The sequence below is a fragment of the Haliaeetus albicilla genome, chromosome 21 (assembly GCF_947461875.1).
Source record: "Haliaeetus albicilla chromosome 21, bHalAlb1.1, whole genome shotgun sequence".
Taxonomy (NCBI): domain Eukaryota; kingdom Metazoa; phylum Chordata; class Aves; order Accipitriformes; family Accipitridae; genus Haliaeetus; species Haliaeetus albicilla.
In genome coordinates this window covers 3,871,112-3,889,254 of record NC_091503.1, presented here as the reverse complement: position 1 = coordinate 3,889,254, position 18,143 = coordinate 3,871,112, and the positions used below count along the sequence as shown (strand labels likewise).

At 39.9% G+C, this 18,143-nt stretch overlaps 1 protein-coding gene across 2 annotated transcripts; it reads right to left on the bottom strand.

Moving 5' to 3' along the window:
* Nucleotides 1-5,362: 5,362 nt before the first annotated feature.
* Nucleotides 5,363-17,818, bottom strand: OTULIN (OTU deubiquitinase with linear linkage specificity). 2 transcript variants are annotated; one of them, XM_069808884.1, is made up of 8 exons: nt 17,556-17,818; nt 16,338-16,673; nt 13,791-13,864; nt 12,869-12,963; nt 11,464-11,607; nt 9,065-9,190; nt 7,761-8,030; nt 5,363-7,044 (listed from the first exon to the last, which is right to left on the bottom strand). In XM_069808884.1, the coding sequence occupies exons 1-8, from the start codon at nt 17,678-17,680 to the stop codon at nt 6,850-6,852; spliced, it is 1,365 nt and encodes a 454-aa protein (XP_069664985.1). In that variant the 5' UTR covers nt 17,681-17,818; the 3' UTR covers nt 5,363-6,849. The 2 variants fall into 2 exon arrangements, with proteins under 2 accessions (XP_069664985.1, XP_069664986.1); XM_069808885.1 differs by lacking the exon at nt 7,761-8,030.
* Nucleotides 17,819-18,143: the final 325 nt, after the last annotated feature.

Below are 18,143 nucleotides of genomic sequence, written 5' to 3'. Positions count from 1 at the left end.
GGCAGAGAGACCCGCAGGGAGGAAAGGCAAAGCCCACGAGCGGCTGCCGAGGACGATACTGCCCAGAAGACGGCCAAGCAGTAATTAATTTTCTGCACAGGCTCTTCCATAGCTGCAAAGCCAGCCTCCTTCCTCCGGGAGACTTAAGAGGTGCAGCATCTTCCCGTGCCTCATGGGCAGAGGAGCATTTTCCCAGCAGCTGGAGCCAACCTACAGCCAAAACTAATTGCTCAGTGCCGAGCCCACCTTACCGCGAGAGGGTAGTTAATTCACACGTCGTCCAGCACAGCATTTCTTTGAAGAACCCGGTGTTTCGGTGCCAAGCCCCACCGATGACAACGTAGCCCCCGCGCTGCAGCGGGAACACTTTCACAGCCGCAGCTCTTACACCTTTTATCCCGGTTCCTCGAAGGAAATCTCACACCATTATTTCCTTTTTATAATATTCCCTCTTATATCCATGGGGTGGGGTGATGGGGGATGTAGTAACACCTGGACCTTTCCTCTGGGTCTCTTACAAACCAGGTGACTGTGGAAGCCATCACAGATTTGCTTTAAACAGCCCTACACATTGCTCCAACTTTTTTTTTTTTTTTTTTTAAATAATGGTTCCAATCACCTACTACCTTTAAGAAGGCACTCACTTATTTTGTGTGATTAAAAGACGTTTTTTTGTTTGTAGTGTGGTTTGATGAGACAAAACCCAGCACGTCTGAGCGCAGAGAGCTCTACAGAGGGGCTCATCAGTAAATGAACACCATGGAACCACTTGATAGTCTAAAAGTAACATTACTATTAGGCACGAAAAGCTGGTACATAAGCCCCTTGTGCCAGCCCCCTGTGGCAATGCCTGCAGGAGGCCAGTGATGCTCCAGCTGGGTGTTTTCTGGGGACGATCTTAGGGGGCCTGAATGGAAGATGAGAGTCTGAGGCACACAGCAGGAGACGGCACGGCCTGCCGCTGTGCAAGTGCTATTTAATGCAAGGGAAATAAACTGTTAGCTCGCTGAAGTTTGGGGGGTTTCTTGGTTTAGTTGTAAAAATCCCTTGCCCTCTTTCTTTTCAACCCTATTAGCCAAGCAGCACAGCGATGACCCCCAAAGAAATTTTATTATTGATTCTTCTGCCCCCTCAACAATATAAATTCAAAAGACACGCTCAGGTGAGAGGACAGAAACTGCTGTTAACTCCTGCTTGCTCGCTTGCTGAAAGGAACACAGTCCTCTAAAATGCAAGCGCACTCGTGATGCAGTTAGTTACACCTTGGCACAGAAGCCAAACTTTGGCAGCAAGAGATGAACCTGCCTAGAAGCGGCAAGAAGCAGGCTCTCACCCAAAGCTCTTACTTTCAGCTCTGCAGAACCACTCTTTGAGCAAAACATCCAGATCTTCTGCTGTAAAACAAATGCCAAAATTTTACACAATATTTAAAAAAAAAGAATCCACTCAAAGAAAGGGCCTCTCGAAAGAGTTTGAGTGAAACAGCTGCAGTTTGCAGATTTATGGCCCATCCTGTACATCCCCCTTGCTCAATATAATTTATTATTTCTCTTAACATTTCATGAAAAAAAAAAGAAAAAATCTTATGATGCAGAAAACATTCAGAAACTTGAAGAGAGTAGCAGTCTAGCAAGTGCTCCACCTGTAAAGACATAGCCTGTTACAGTTATATCCATTACTCTACAGATGCAGTGTTTTACACTGAATATATTTCTTTCAGCTAGAAATAATTTTCGTCATCTCAGCAGTTCAGGAACAATAGTATGGGCAGTGATAGACGATTATTATCAAGTTTATTCTGTTTTTCTAAGCACTTTAAATCTTTATAAAACATCTATGGCTAGAACTGGGTTTTTTGCCCTCTATAATAAGGACAGTAAAAATAGAATATGCTTTGTGCACCTGCAAACGTGGTTAGAAACTAACTGGTTTATACATTTTAAAAGTTATTTGATTTGCTCTTGGACAATCCAAGAATCCAACCTCACCATTTCTCAACACACATTATTATTGACACTATATAGCCTCGTGTTTGTGTAGAGTAACCTATCCTAGAAACACTGCTCAGGATTTGCACAGCATGTCTTGGCTAAGCTTCTAATTCTTACAGAAAATATTCTGGCTGTGAAGACTCAAATGCGTCAATACATCACCTAAAGGTTTGGATGAATACCTAAACAAAACCAGACACTTCAAAAACCAAAGAGAGGGCTTGCTACAAGTTTCCGTACCTACTAACAGATTCTTATTCAAGGTATAAACAGATGAACTATTTGATACGCAAAAAGATTAAAAAATTAAAGCTATCAAAAATCTCAAGTCCCTTAACACTTCATTTCACAGTATTCCACACCTCTTCAAAATGTCTTTCACCTACCTATGCGCTGTTACTTTTAACTAATATATCCCTTCACACGAGTCTATAAAGGTAAGCTGATGCTGCTAAACCGTGATCTTTTGAGATCACTGGATCAGAAAGAAAAGCTTGTTGGCTGGACTATATTTACTAAGCATAACTGGTATTTACATACCCTAAACGTGGGTTGCGTTTGCTGGAGTACCAAGGTGAAGTGACGAGTCAGCAGATCCCCTCGCTGGCGCTTGGGAAGGAAGGGGTCCCAGTTTACCCTGAGGTAAAACACCAGCAGCTCGGACCGGGGGTCAGCTGTAGGCTACGAAGGGAAAGTTTCCAGAGAAATGTTCTGTGAAACACAACAAGACTGTTCATGAAGGACAATACTAGTTTCATAATTATTGCAGCAGCTTTTCTTTTTTTCTTAACAGAAGATGGGTGGGTGGGTGAACAACAGCTCTAACAAGGACAGTGTCTAAATTCTGTCCCAGCCCAGCAAGCCGCAAACACTTGCAGAATTATCTGACTCTAGAAAGGTAAGAGAGAGGGGAAAAAAGTACCTACCACATTCAGCCTATGTAATAACAACATAATTTCTATAAAATGAGTTTGGTTTTTTTCAATCAAAAAAATATTTTTTTTTTTTGTCAGACTGAAAGCTTGACACTGAAGAGCATGTGCAGAGGCTACCTACTGCAGTCCCTGTCTGCTGCAATAGCCCAAAGGAAACCTATCACCTCAAAGACCTGGTGGGCAGGTGTCTAAAAAAACAACCCCAAACTCCTCCTGAAGAAATATTTATAAATGGAAATATTCTTTGAATCTGTCCGGCTTAAAGCACACTGGTCGATGTCATAGCACAATTATTCATCTAGCAGCAAGCTTCCAGAATGTCGTCTTCCACCATTACCAAAAAAGGGAGTATTCGTGAAGTACATTTGGCCATCTTCAAACATTCTTGGTCCTATCCTGCCAGCTAGGGTGCTGGGAGAACAAATGGCAATTATGTCCAGAAGACAACAAGATGCAGGAGCTGCACAACCGACACTATTAAATATTAGGGACATGAGATCATGAATCAAGTCCTGCACTCAATACACAATGCAAGAGCTCCCTCTCCCTGCTTCCTCAAAGACCTAAAATGGGATATATGACCACATCCACCATTCTGGCAAGATGATACAAGTTCCCACCTTGCTCTTTGCCTTCCTTCCCTAGTTTTTGATGACAGGGCTGTCACGGTCACACAAAAATAAACTTCGCTGAGATTTGGTCAAGCTTTGACTCAACTATCCGAATAAAGTTACAGTCCTGAACCGAAAACACCCACATCTCCCCAGCCAGGTTTTGGGGTGAGCTCCCACAGGACACCACCACCCTGGTTCCAGCACAAGCTTCTCGGAGCCGTACCCTGCCTAAGCTTTGCTAACTTGCCCACCGCAGCTCCAGCTCAGCACGTCTACCCACAGCCAACTATTCCCACGTGGTACAACGCAGTTTTGTTCCCCTCGTCCCAGCCCAGCAAGATCACCTGAACCTCTTTTCCTCCACACACGGAACTTCTGCTGTACACTTCCAACAACAGAAAGGAAGCAGGAGGGTAAGTATCCACCAACTTCGAAACATCTTTCTTACTAGATCAAAGAAAGGCAAAAGAAAAGCTTTGTGTAGACCGCAACTGCTTTTAGTGGAAAATACGTACTTAAATGCTTTTAAAAAGCAATCAGATAGCCCAAGCCAAAGCACTATGATAGAAAGCACGATGTTTCTATTTAATACCTGAAAGTATGCTAAAACGGTTCTGAAGAACACAATGAACATGTACCACCTCCTTCTCCAAAAAGCATACGGGGGGGGGGGGGGGGGGGGGGCAGAAGTTGGATGTAACAAATGATGTTAAAGTAGGGATAATAAAAGAGATGGGCCGAAAGTGGACCTTTTTTTGCACAAAAAGCACACTAAGTACAACAGCCAGAGTAAACTTTCTTTATCTCTACTCTACTCCTAGGAGCTCACATAAAACAGTATTAGAAATCTGGACTGTACCTGGCAAAGTATACCCGGTGTTGAGTAAAGCATCTGCTTCCTTTAGTACACTGATCTTGAAGTACAGCAGCTATTATAAATTTATTCACCTGTAAGACTCATGGACATCAGGGTGGGGGGCATAACTGTTTTGACCTCTATTCCTCCACCTTTTCCATCCCTCGCTTCCACTTCATTTAATTTACAGACTCTTTCAGTTTATCCAGTAGAATACAGGGGAGTGGGGACCCAACAGAAAAGCAGTTATTTATCCATTGTATAAGTCTAGATTAAAAACTGTCAGCTGTCAATTTTATGTTTTAAAATGAAGTTAAATCAATATACTGCACACCACAGTACAGACTCATTGCTTATCTCCAAAACACGGATGGAAAATACAAAGCAACGTCAGTTTTTCTACTGTTTGTTACTGAACTTCTGCAGGAACGATACATGATGTAAGGCGTACACATACCTTGTGCTCAGTCCTGCACTTCTCAGTTCAACATACAAGCTGACTATGTGAATTGTTTCCATACCTAATGGCTGCAAACTCAGCCCCTAAAAAGCCTCTGCTTTAGAGGCTTTTGTCATACATTCAGAGCCACTGCTCTAAATGTATGACAAAAGATGCCTTTTTCAAAGAGGTGTTAAGTTTTAATCTCGAGAATATATCACAATTAGAAGACATCAAGGTTTAAATAATTCCAGTTATTTAAATCAAAAGTACAACTCTGATAGAAGAGTTCAAGTGAGTTGCAAAAGTTACTTATTTTTCTTTCCCCCTCAGCATTACTTGGATAACAGTAACTCAGGGAAAATTTTTTTGCTGTCCATGTGCAAGCAGCAAGCCCATAATTACTTGTTTTATATAGGTTACTATGCTTCGCAGCTTTCACTAACTAACTTGAACAAGGATTTCAAAATTAAAAACTCAAAAATATAAAGCTAGAGAAAACAGGCCATAAAACAAGAAACAAAATATTGCCAGATGAATTGGTTTATTTTTCATTACCTTGTAACTCCCAGAAATTTTCAGTAACAGATCAACCTAGTTGTTTTAAAAGGCAGACATGGTAAGTGTAACACTGAGTACATGACAGACCTCACAAAGATGTGTCTAAAACAAGTTTTAGAACATAGTAAATACACATTCTCATTGTGTAATTACCTTTCGCAATAAAAGAAAAGTTAACAAATTAATTTTAAGTAGAACAAAACAAGAGAATTTGAAGTTTTGCATGCCAGAAGTTTTGCATGTCATTTCCTCCACAAAATTTGAATGAAAAGTAGTTTTTATAATCTTATCCCTTTTATACAAGAAGGGCTTCCAAGAGAAACCAAGTGATCTATGACCAGCATTTCCTTTAAATCAACCTTCAGTCTCTTGTTCCCAGACTCATCTGTAGGACATACTTCCACTTTAAGCTAAAAGGTGAAGGTTTTTATTTTGGGGGTTTTTTTTTGGTATGTCAGCACTCCCAGCATCTGAAATATTCTGTATTCCTTCAACTTAAAGCATAATGAATAATGAAACAGAACCTCCCACATACTCCTCCCAAGAGTGGAGAAGTTGCACCAGAAGTTTACTTCCATCTACTGCACTCCCTGGACAAATTAAAATCCTGATGTTCTCCACAGCAGCTGCAAGCAAGGATTAAACCTTACAGGAACAGCAATATGAACATGCATGGAAGTTAGCGGGCACGTGGTTATCTCGTACCAGCTATCACAACTGAAGAGGGAATTCTGTGTAGGTTTTGAATTTGTAACCTACTAACAAACAACTTTTATACTCCCTTACTATCAAGCCTCTTTGCCATGATGCTCTCAAGGGGTTGAAAGGGGAAGAGCTCTTTAATTCCAGTGTAACAGATGACTGGCTGGATCTAAATAAGAGATAGTCATGTCAGAAAAAAAAAAAATGAAAGCATTAGAAAACTTTAAATAACAAGTCTCTTATAGCATAAACCATGGAGGCATTAAATTCCAACTGCAAAAGAATTATATTGTTTCCTGAGACCTAAAATTTGTACAAATTGCTTCTAAACACCATTACAAATATCAGTCAGGACACTGCCAGCTTACTTTTCCAGAAATTTCAATTCATCATTATCTCATCATTTCAGGGAGCAGAAGGTCAGCTCATGTCTTACTACAGAGCCTCACCTATCTTCTTAAAAGAAGGAAATCTATAGGTTTTGCATTCCTATTGAGGGTAAGCCTTTCAAAAAAAAAAGGATTGTGGAAGTTTCCTTTTTTTCTTTTCCTGGGCAACAAAAGCCATACTTGCAAAATTTTTACTCTTTAAGCTAGTACCTATTTGATATATTAGTTCAGATGTAAACTTCTAAAACATGAATTTCAAGTTGTTGTAGATTTAGTAACGCAGATTTCATCATTGTCCTGTTTCAAAATAGCACTGGAAACCTCAATAAGCAGCATTGGTTTGTCTGCTAAAAATCACTTGTTTACAGCATAGTCTCTTGGCACATTCTGACTGGAATATTGTAATGTCTGTCATCTTCAGTTATGAGAGTCACCACAGGCCAGTCCTCCTCTGGTTCACTGGGATAAAGTGTGATGAATTCATCAGTACTGTACTTATACAATCGATACACTTGGATGGTATACTGCAGAGCATAAGCAAGGAGGAACATTTCCACCTACATTGGAAAAAAGCAGAAATACAACACGTAAAATGAAACATACTTTTTGCAAGATATTTCTCATAAAAATACTAAACTAATACCTATCAGATGTAATTTTTCAAAGAAAAATATGCAGAAAAGTAAATGAGAATGCATATACATGAGCATCTCCAGTTTAGTGCCTCAATCATTCAAGCCATTCTTAACTTGCTGCTCAAACACCTCTACGATACCATGCCTTCAGCACGGAGCTCTTCAGACCCAACAATGGCACAGTAGGACATTAGTCCTAAAGAAAAGCTACTTTATACAGAGAATCCCACTTCCCTACTGCCACAAACAGGTAGGAAAGACATTCTCTCACATCAGTATTCATCCCATTAAGTCACTAAACCAGACAAGAATGGGTTTCAGGCACTGATCCTTTCTCTCTTAAAGGGTACTCTGAACTCCCTGGCCAAGTAAGAAGCAGACTGAAAGCCCTTACAAAGGCTGTTGATACCAGACAGAATTCAGAGAAAGAAGCTGGAAAGTCTCTTGTCTACTACAGTGGCAAGCATATCCTGTTCTAAATAACAATCTACAAAGAATATTACCAAAATAAATAAATCTAGTCAGCACAAAAATATACAACATTACTTATTGACTAAACTAGCCAGCAAAAAAGTCACCACTTGAAAGAAAAACCTCCCAAACAGGAAAACAACACTGTAAAAACAATCTCTCCTTACTTGTTCAAGGCCTCCGCTGTGACCAATATGATTCAAGTGATTATGCATTAACTGACAAGGGTTGCTAGATGTATCCCGTGCAAACAGTAACCATGAGAAGACAGGAACTCTCCTTCCATTTTTATCATCATTGTATAATTCAATGGCAGTGTTAAGCATCAAAAATTTCAGCGCTTCATAGAGACTATACTCCTCCTCTTCATTTTTAAACAATTTATCACAAGCTTCTTGTTTCTCAATAGGACCCTTGATTTCACTTATATTCTTCCACTACAAAAAAAAAATAAAAGACACCACCACATACAACATGTATCAATAGCCCTCACCGTGCAAGACCTGCAAAAAACTACTTGTGAATTGCCAGATGCACAGCACAGGCACTCAGAATTTAATTTATGAAGGGAATTGTGCCCTTTTAAAAACACTCAGGAACATTTCCACAGCTGTAGTCCTATCAAGGTCAAGTTGAGTTAAATTAGTCCTTAAGCAAAGCAAAAGGAGGGAATGTTGGAAACTGTTGCAAGGTGGCAAAAAAATATTGTCATGGGACGATAAGCAATAAGATAATAACCTGTTTGTTTACTGTATCATAAATCCTACATCCTTCATATTCTTTACATTTCAGTTACTCAGAATGCATATTTCATTCCTGCCCTCAGAAACTGCATGAATGCAGCCTTTAAAATATTCTTAAAAGCCTTCAAGAAAGAGAATATGCATACACAGTAAGACAGGAACAACTGAAGAGTTTTTAAATAGGTTCCAGAGTTTCAAGGAGGGGGAAGATGGTGCTAGGTAATATACTACGACACCAAAAGAGCACATTTTCCTGTTACATTAACCCAGAATAAAAACATATAAATGTGGAAGAAAAACTACTCTTTTGAAATTACTTCAGCATTATTCTGGGTTGGGTTTTTTTTTTTCTTTCCAAGGTAGCAACAGCATTTATCCATATTATACATCATTCCTTCAAATAAATACAAGAAATAACAGAGGCAAAATGTTACTCCGTTACATTAATTTCTTCACTGACACCTGTCTAACTAATAGTCTTCTGCAGAGCTCAAAAATTAATTCCAGCATCAGGCTAATGGAAGCAGTGGAAGACCAGAGAACTCCCACAGATCTGAACAGACGTTCTTTTCTTACGTTTGGTTTTTGTGTTTTTTTGCAGTATACATACAGAAAAGTGACTTTTTTTCACTAGTGAAAGCCTCCTTATGCTAAATTCACCACATTCAAAATTCTTTGTCATTTTTCTTATTTGCAAGTGACCAAGAATGAACAAATACTTTTCTAACCTTCTTCCTTAGAAGTATTAAATATTCTTTAATTTCATCACTTATTTCTCCCATCTTCCTGCCCAGTTTCTGCTTTAGCTGCCACTGCTTGATCCAGTCATATTTGCTCAGCAAGTTTTCAGGAAGCTGGAAGTTGAGAGAAGAAACAGCAGCTTAAGTCAAAAATCTTGAAAGGAAAAGCCACCAACTTGCATGTTATTATTTTATTTTATCTATTTATTTATTTTTAAGATTATGCACCTTAAAACGATCCCTCTTATGTTCTTCTGAACAGATGTCGTACTAAGGTGACCATAACTGAACACAACTGGCTCTTTATAATACTTGCTGGATAACAGTCAGAATAATGGTCTATTACTAGATCTAACCAATATGTAAGCACTGGAAAAATTAATCACTCTAAGTTACTCATGGCTTTTCTTTTTTTTTTTTTTTTAATTAAAAAACCCTCCAGGACCAGATGACAGTGACGACGTTTGAGAGTGTCCCTGAACCAGGAGAAGGTTAAAGATGTCATGACATCCACCAGACAATCCAGAAGTCTTGGCAGAGTGCAAACTTCTTAGTCCGGAACACACAAACTGTGTTTTCTTTTCAGGGTACATAATTAAAACACTATGGGACTGGTTTTCTGATAAAGAGGAAAGCAGCCTGGGGATTAGCTGATGCACCAGATCATACTTTAGCCTCAAAACTGCCTCTTTTACTGCTCGCATGCTACACCTGCTCAGGTAAGAGCTTTTACACTTCTCTTGAAGGACATCCTGGCAGTTGCATGCCTATTTTTTTTACCCTCATTTATTAACTTATTTAACTGCTAGAACTGGAAGAGCAACCTTGTGTCTCACAATGAATTAAATACTTGGCTAGAGCAGCACATATGCCATTAGCAGCCAGTTTACATTTTATCAAATTAGTAGTATGTCCTCTTTAATGGCAACCAAGTATTTGTCAGATATACACAGACCTTCCCCGATCCCTGCCCGGTATCCTATGCTAATTGGACATATAGAACTAAATAATCAAAGATTATATTCCAGCAACTTCTACAATTAGAAATGCACATGTAAACACTGTTTTCAATGAAAAACAAAGCAAAACAAAAAAACCCAAAACCTTTTGTTAAAGTTGTACTGCTAGCTGTTGCCACACATTTCTGTTACCTGCCCTCTGCTTTGATGCATTAACAGTTTATCATTTCAATCAGTTCGCTTTATAGATGTACAACTTTTTCAAAAAAATGTTAATTACCATATAACACATTTTCTTCTATAAATCAGTAGGAAAAAAATAGGTGAACATCATGAAAAACTGCAAAGTATGTAATTTTTAAAAGTTTGCATGTTCTTTAAAGGAGCACTGGGAAAGTATCTTCTATAGTCTGATAATGTGAAGATGGTTGTCAGCTGGGAGAATTTTGTTTTATAAAACGGAAAACTTTTTTAAAAGTACCGGTGCACTAAGAAACTTTTCACAGAGATATTTTTATCAGTAATTACAAAAACATATCAGCAGACGTTTACTTAATGATAGCAACCACAATGATAAATTTTAAGATCGCCTCTGAAGTTATACAAAAAGGTAGTAAGAGCAGTGTGATTCTACCTGGACCGCTAGCCTAAAACAGAGTCTGCATCAGACATTCATCATTTACATTTCCAGCAGCAACCTGGACAACTGGAACCTTACTTCCCTGAAGTGGGCCACTTTTGCATAGGCAGCTTCTTACATGTTTCTTCCATGTTCACCGATACCACCAAATGGACTTTGTTGACGCAAGACAATTTCTGGAATATTTTTCTTCTACTCTTTTTAGGACACCTTGCTTTGCTTATCCATCAGTGCCCCATAAGAACCGTTCTTCATCTGAGGTTGGAGTTGTTCTTACACTTATTTTAAGTAGCATTTAAGACACAAGGAATACACACATTCTGAAAAGCCTGCAGCACCCAATTTGTTAATCCACTTTCTAGAGAAACCATATATGGCACACAAGAATACATATGATAATTTTGAAAAGCTGGTGTTTTTTTCCAAGTGTGCTTAGAGTAAGCTGTCTATATTTTTTGTTACTACCAGCTGTCCTGTGGGAAACCTCTTGCTGCCATATTACATGCAGTTAAGAAGAAACCAAGAGGGCAAGATGAAGACAGACAAGTTACATTACAGTCAGCAGTATAGTAACATACATTACAAACTGGAAACTAAGGGGACCGGGACTCAATTGCACATTGAAAGAATCACTGTAAACCTACAAAACTGAACACTACCACTTCTCAATTCAAGGGATATTGCAAAGTGAGCATATATAGTATAATACAGAAATGAGATCATAAAATTATCAAATAGGTTAGAACCAACATTCCTCTACTGTCAGAAGATCAGAGTCTGACACCTACCATAGTAAAATCCTCACTCTGCAGCCAGCTAGGTAACTGGCTAGCTTGGCTTAGTGCCTGGAAAAGAGTTGCTCTGAGAGCACAATAGTTGTCACCTCGTACTCTCCTTATAGATGCAAACTTCTGAGCAACTGCTTCATATCCCTAGAAAAACACAAAATCCAAATAACATGAAAGCATTAATAAAACATTTTAAGGTCATGCACTGGTTTCATAAGAGATACTAGAATATTAGCATCCAAAAGCTAATGCTATTAAAAAAAAGGGGGTTGATCCACTATCCCATTTTGGAAGTTCAAATGCTTTTGTCACAAATTACGCTTTTAAAAAAACCTTCCTTTAGTTCTGCTGAATAACAAACAAGAAACCAAAGAAAAATAAGTAGATAATTGGTTGTGGTGTTTATTTGATGACAGTGCAGAAATGTCATTGAAATGTGGGTAGCTAACCTACTTAAGTTTAAAAAAAACCCCAACATATACACACAAGACTATAAATCTAAAAATGTATCATGCTTACAAGAGGTTTCAGCAATAGTTTATTCCATTTACTCAATATGTGTCACATGTAGTTTGTTTTTGCCTCAGGGAAAATTTGCGTTTACACTGAAATATCTTGACACATGCCTCAGCACATTTGTCCCCTCCCTGCTGTTCCCATACATACGCTTTTAGCAGAAGCAGCAGTGTTGAAATATAACTTCCGAAACTCAGTACGTCTCTTCAGCTAACCTAGCAAGAGCCAATGCCCTGTGCATCTGTATTTGTCTTACTAATCTCTTGAAGGTGACACATGGATCTTTTGATTTACAGAAAGTATTTTTTAGGTTTACTCATACATACCACTAAATTTTCAAATTGTGCTGAAACACCAAAACAACAAAAAACCCCCAACCAACCTTATGATTTATTTTCTACTATTGTAGCTCAAGATTAATATAAGAAAACTAGTCCAAAACCTACAAAAAATAAGAATTCAGGAATAATTTAAGAAAAACTGAGCCTGCCCATTAAAGCTCCCCATCTTAAAAATTATGCAATTCACCAACTTCAGTTATTTGCCCTCTGCCGAAAAGTTTGATTATCTGCTCTGCCATTTCAACAGCCCACAAAAATTACCATTTTATGGTAATAAACCAAATTTAAAACTTGAATTGAAAACAGTAATGAAGAACAGTATTAATCAAAACCCTACACTATGAACAAGTGGCCTTACTAAAAAACACATTTTGAACAAGTATGAACAAAACCATTTTCCAGTTATCAGCCACTTTTAAGATCAGACACTGGAAAACACTGCTATTGCATTTCCTGCTTTTAAAGACTGTTCCCATAGGAAATCACCTACTAAACATACAAATGAAAACAAAAAGCCCAACAAAATTCGACAAAAAGAGAACCGATACTTTTCTCATCCTTTTTGCTACTGGTGTATTTCCTCTCCATTCTTTTGTGCAGTACTCCATGATGTCCATTTCTGGTGAAACACTTAGTTTATATTCTGTCAAAATAGAATATGTAACATTATAAGGACAACTGTGAAGCAGAATAACATAGAAAAAGCACTGAATTTCTAAACACGCTCCATCACTTTAAAATAACATTGTTGCCAAACCAGACTGGCAACACAACCTATAGCTACGAAGTAATTACTAGTATGGGAGGCAAAAAACCTGCAGCTTCCTCTGAAAATGACAAGTGTACAAAAATAATGATGTAGTCCAACAAAATAAAGAACACTCTGCTCCTCTCTTCTGGAAAATATTAATTGGCAAAAAGTAGAAATTAGCAAAGTAGTCTTCATTTTCTTAGCAATCAGAAAAATATTTGACCAAAGTTTCTCTTCTTCTTTCAGCAGCTGGGCAATAAGGGAGAAAGATAATAGATCTTTCTGAATAAGCCAGAAAAAAATGGTAGAAAGAAATACAGTTTTCTCTTGGAATCCCAACAGCCTTCATTCCAAAACAGACAGCACTAAGGTTATCAAGTGATCCCAGCAACAGATGCTGCTATAATGACTATAAATCAATAATTTTCAAGCACAACACTCATAGGTTATATGACTGCTTTCCAAAGGATTCACGTTCTCTTGTAAAGTAACTATAGAAACATGGCGGAAAAAATATACTAAGAGCAACTAGTTTTATGTAAAATTGATCTTTTTGTGAACTAAACCGCACAAAGTACTCAGTCATGATACATAACTTCTACTGCACACAGAGACATCTGTGCACAAAAGACCTTGGAAACAAGGGTGTCAAATCATCACAAAGTAAGTGCTACAATGAATTTTAATATTGCACTTAAAATGCCAAAGTTCAAATGTACCTGAAGAGCTTGTCTCACAAAGCAGTATTTTCTCTCTCTCGATTTCTTCTGCATCACGATACATGTCCTCCTCACTGCAATAAAAATCAACACATACTTCATGTAACAGAACAAATCTTGTAGGCATTTACCTTTTCCCCTGTTTACAACTACAAGCAAGTACTTAAGTCTTTCTCCAAGTATTTTTTCAATTCCATTTGCTTTTCATCCTACACATTTTCATAAACCCAACAGGAGTTCTCAATAAAAAAAGTTTTAAAAAAAAGCCTCTCAACTCTTCCCCTCTCCTATCTATGACACCTACACTGGTTATGAATCACTGCCTGAATTTCTCTTATTCTGGGTGTATGGAGACTACAGAGTACTAAAGTCGCTTTGCATTTGTAAATTTTACAGGATGAACTCGCAAAAGACACAAGCAAAAATGCTTTATTTGCTGAGTATATGAATACTGCAACCTACGCATGCAACTAAGAACGCATTACTTGCCAGAGCTTTATATCTACGCTCCACTGGGGCTAAGCAAGCTGCCCAGTAATAAGCAGAATATCATGATGAAAAGTAGCCAGCTATCTGCTGCTAGTTTGAATGTTACGAACTCAAGGAAAACAAAATTCTAAGCATGCTCCAAACTGCAGCCTACAGGCTAACTGAAATCCAGATAAACATTTCTTCCTCAAATAATACAGGCTTTTTGGTCAGGGTACACTGTCTTAAGAGTCAAATGTCCCCATCTGAGCCTATATACAGACATTCTGAACTCAAGCTATGACCACGAGGGAGGAAATGATGGCGTAAAAGGATATTGTTTCTATGCATAGCCTAGCATTATCAAGAAGAGATCTCAAAGCGAGGGTGTGAACGTTACTGTTGAGAATGGAGGTCCAGGGTAAAGAAAGTACTGCAATTTAACTGAGTTGTTCTGAAATCAAGGTAGCCAAGAGGTGCAATCCATCTGCACAGGCACTCTCATTTGAAAGTTGAAAGTGCATCTTAATGCTGTTCTAGCATAGCAACTGTTAAGTAAATCTGTGGAAACAAGAATGTGGAAACTAAAGCCTTTCCCCATTAATCTTCACATTAATATTTGACAACAGAGTGAAAATAAAATAACAGATGGAAAAGAATAATTAAATTTATGCACAAAAGAAAAAAATAAAATAGTGCATAGTGTTGTGTGTAAACACTTAAACTGTTGAACTAGTAAATCAGATTCTGCTGAACCCAAGACATGAAGGAAAAAAAAAACCCAGGATGTCAGATTTTAACAGTATCCCGGGCCTGCATTTTAAAAACAAACAACAAAAAAATCCCACCCTGCCAAAAAAACCTAAACCCCAACAAGTTAAGAAGACAGCAAGCAAAACTAAGCCGGAAAAAAGGGAAAGGATTATGGGCAAAAATGTAAATAGATTTATACCAATAGATTTGCAAGACTAGAACTCCCGGTATTGAAGATACCATACGAAAGCAAAAACAATGCTGAAAGTCTTCCATTTATTATCATGAAGGGATGAATACTTAATTTTTTTTATGTCAGACTAAACTCATTGCTATTAATAGTTCATGTAAGGGCATATTAGATCAAATAGAATTAGTATGCCAAATAGCAGCTAATTTAAAAATTCAGGATAAAGATCCTTACGTACCACACTCTTGCCAACATATGAAATTCATACAAATATGTATTAAGCGTATCTGTGTATTAATGTTAAATGTACGTTAATATTAAAAAAAGTCATTAACATATTAAATTGTGCCAGTGCTTATTTAATTAAATTACAGAGTAATTTAAGCATGAAATAAGGTTTTTAAAGCATCCTTGAAAACATGTACTTATTTTTAGTGACTTTTTCACTAAGTCAGCACTTATTGTAGATTTTGGATGTCATCCAAAACAGTCCACTGGCTACCTATAGAAAGAGGATTAATTAGAAATCACTTTCTTCTCTTACTTCATTAATGTATTCTTCAACCACATAAAGCCACTCTCAATGGGCATTAATTTTTTTTTCAGAAGTTTGGAATATCTTTTTTTAAAACCTTCATATTTTTTTCTTCCTCCAGACCCCAAATATTCTTGTAAAGACTTCTACTCACAAATATGAATCGCACAACTAAGTTTTTATGTCGGCCTGTAACAGGAGGTTTAGAAAAAACAGACAAACAAAAAGCTGAAGTGTTAGGATTAAAAAAAGCCTTTGTCAGCATCGCACCTACCAAAGTGTTCACAAGGTTAAAACCAAGCTACCAGAGTACCTGCCTTCAATTCTTGGTTTCCCATGCTCTGCATCCTACCCTTAAGAGCTTAATGTTGCATCAGTCATTCCCTTAGACGGGGAAAGACAACCACTAATAAACTATAAAAATACACCATTTATCTAAAGGGCGAAGGTGGCCTTCAAAGTTTAAGATTTGACGTTTAGACCTATTTCACTAAGACACCAACATACATGAAATTACGCCAAGAAATTCAATTTGCCAAACTGAAAGTATCCCTCCCTTTCTATAGAAAAGTTGTTACTATATAAAAAAAATAATCCTCACCTGTCCTCAGATGACTCCATTGCTGAACAACTACTAGACACAGGTAGATATAGTTCACAATTTCTAGAGGCATCCTGATCTGTCACAAGTGATTTAATCATATCCATCTTCTCAGGTCTCCCAGTACTGCTGTATACATAGTCTCTTCTTATTTCCGATGTAGATTGCTCTTTCTGGTCAGTAGCTGCGCTTGCTGCACCAAGTTCATTAGAAGGAACACCAACTTCCTTTTCATGCTTCATCAACTGTGTGGCAACACTCTCTTTTTTCTGTGTCTGTTCTGCACCTGCAGAAAGGCTGGCTGGTTCTGTCATCCACCCTTGAAAATTATCCTGGCTTTGAAGAATGAAGAAATATATGAAGAGCATCTCTCACAGAAGACAAAAAACATACATTTTAAGAAAATTACAATACGTCAATAGTTATGTTGTTATTTTCTGAGGATTCAGAGGGCACTTAACTTATTCAAAAGCAGGAACAAAATCCAGAATAGTTTCGTAAGACAACACAGCACCCAAGCTATTTTCACTCATCTCCTTGGCAAGCCAATTTCGTTTCTTACTGAGGCTAATCTGTGCCAGTTCCTCAAAACACAACCCGCACTAGAATTAGTGCCGACTGAACGCTTGCTCTTCTCAAGGGGCATTATCACCTATAAAACCGAGGATTAGCAGAAATCCCAATGAACCAAGTATCAGTCCTGCAAGAGAAGCATTTTTACAAACTCACCTGGCGCTCCATAAAACTTTCCACCGCGCAAGGACTATCGCTTAACAGAAAGCCCACAACCTTTGTTCCTTCCAATACGATTTCTAGGTTGCGATGAGACAAGACCTTCCGTGACCCATTCCAGTAAATTGCCCAAGGGCTTAGGATGCGCCTCAGGGATATTTACCTTAAACTGATGCGCACCCCACCCCCCGCCCCCAAATCACGGGCTGCTTTGCAGTTGCCGCATTCGTGCTCTGGACAATTTCACTTTCTACCCTCAGGTTAAAGCCTCCCCACAGACCCCTTTTCGCCCAGAAGTCACCCTCCGTTCCCACTCGAGCCCTGCCGCACCGAGCCGCCCCACTGGACCAGCGCTGCCCGCCTCCTCCCCACCGCTCCCAGCCCCGCTCCCCACGGACGGACGGACAGACGGACGGCCCAGGGCTCCGTGCAGCACGACCGCCAGCCGTGCCCACACGGCGCAGGGCAGCCGAGGCCTACACTCACCTTGCCGGCATCCTCCGTCCCGCCGGACCCCGGGCAGCAGCCGCGCCCCGCCGAGCGCAGGAGGCGGAGGAGGCCGCCGCCGCCGCCGCCGCCTCCTCCCTCCCCGCCCGCCGCTCGCCGCTCATGCTCGGCGGGCCGCCCTTTCACCGCCCACCAGGGGCCGCGGCTACAACGGCGGACGGCAGGCGCCCTGCTCCGCCATCGCCGCGGCCCCGGGCCCTTGCCCGGCTCCCCCAGCGCTTCCGCCTCGCCGGCATCACGCCGGAAATAGCGTCGGTACGTACGCGCAGCGGCGGGCTACGGCCTTCCGCGCATGCGCGCTGGCGCCGGAGGCGGGGCGTGTGAAAAATATTGCCCCCCCTCCGCCGCCGTCCCTACGGCTGCTTGGCGCGGAGGGGAGGGGGGCGATACCAATGCCGGGCGGAGGGGGGGTGGAGAGGCACGTGACCCCTGAGAGCTCAGCGGGCTTTCCCAGCTCCCCACCCCCCCCGCGCGCCCGGCCGCGGTGGCCCTGGCGGGCGGGATGGCGGGCGTCGGGCCGCGATCGTCCCCGGGGCGGCTGAGGAGAGCGGCGGCTTCGTGAGGGGG

What these genes read in the sequence shown, in the direction of transcription:
- OTULIN (XM_069808884.1), bottom strand. Translation starts at nt 17,680, where the DNA reads ATGAGCGGCGAGCGGCGGGCGGGGAGGGAGGAGGCGGCGGCGGCGGCG. An exon ending in GGACGGAGGATGCCGGCAAG is followed by an intron (nt 16,674 to 17,555) that starts GTGAGTGTAGGC and finishes CATTCTTCAAAG; the next exon opens with CCAGGATAATTTTCAAGGGT. An exon ending in TAATACTTCTAAGGAAGAAG is followed by an intron (nt 8,031 to 9,064) that starts GTTAGAAAAGTA and finishes TTTTTTTTGTAG; the next exon opens with TGGAAGAATATAAGTGAAAT.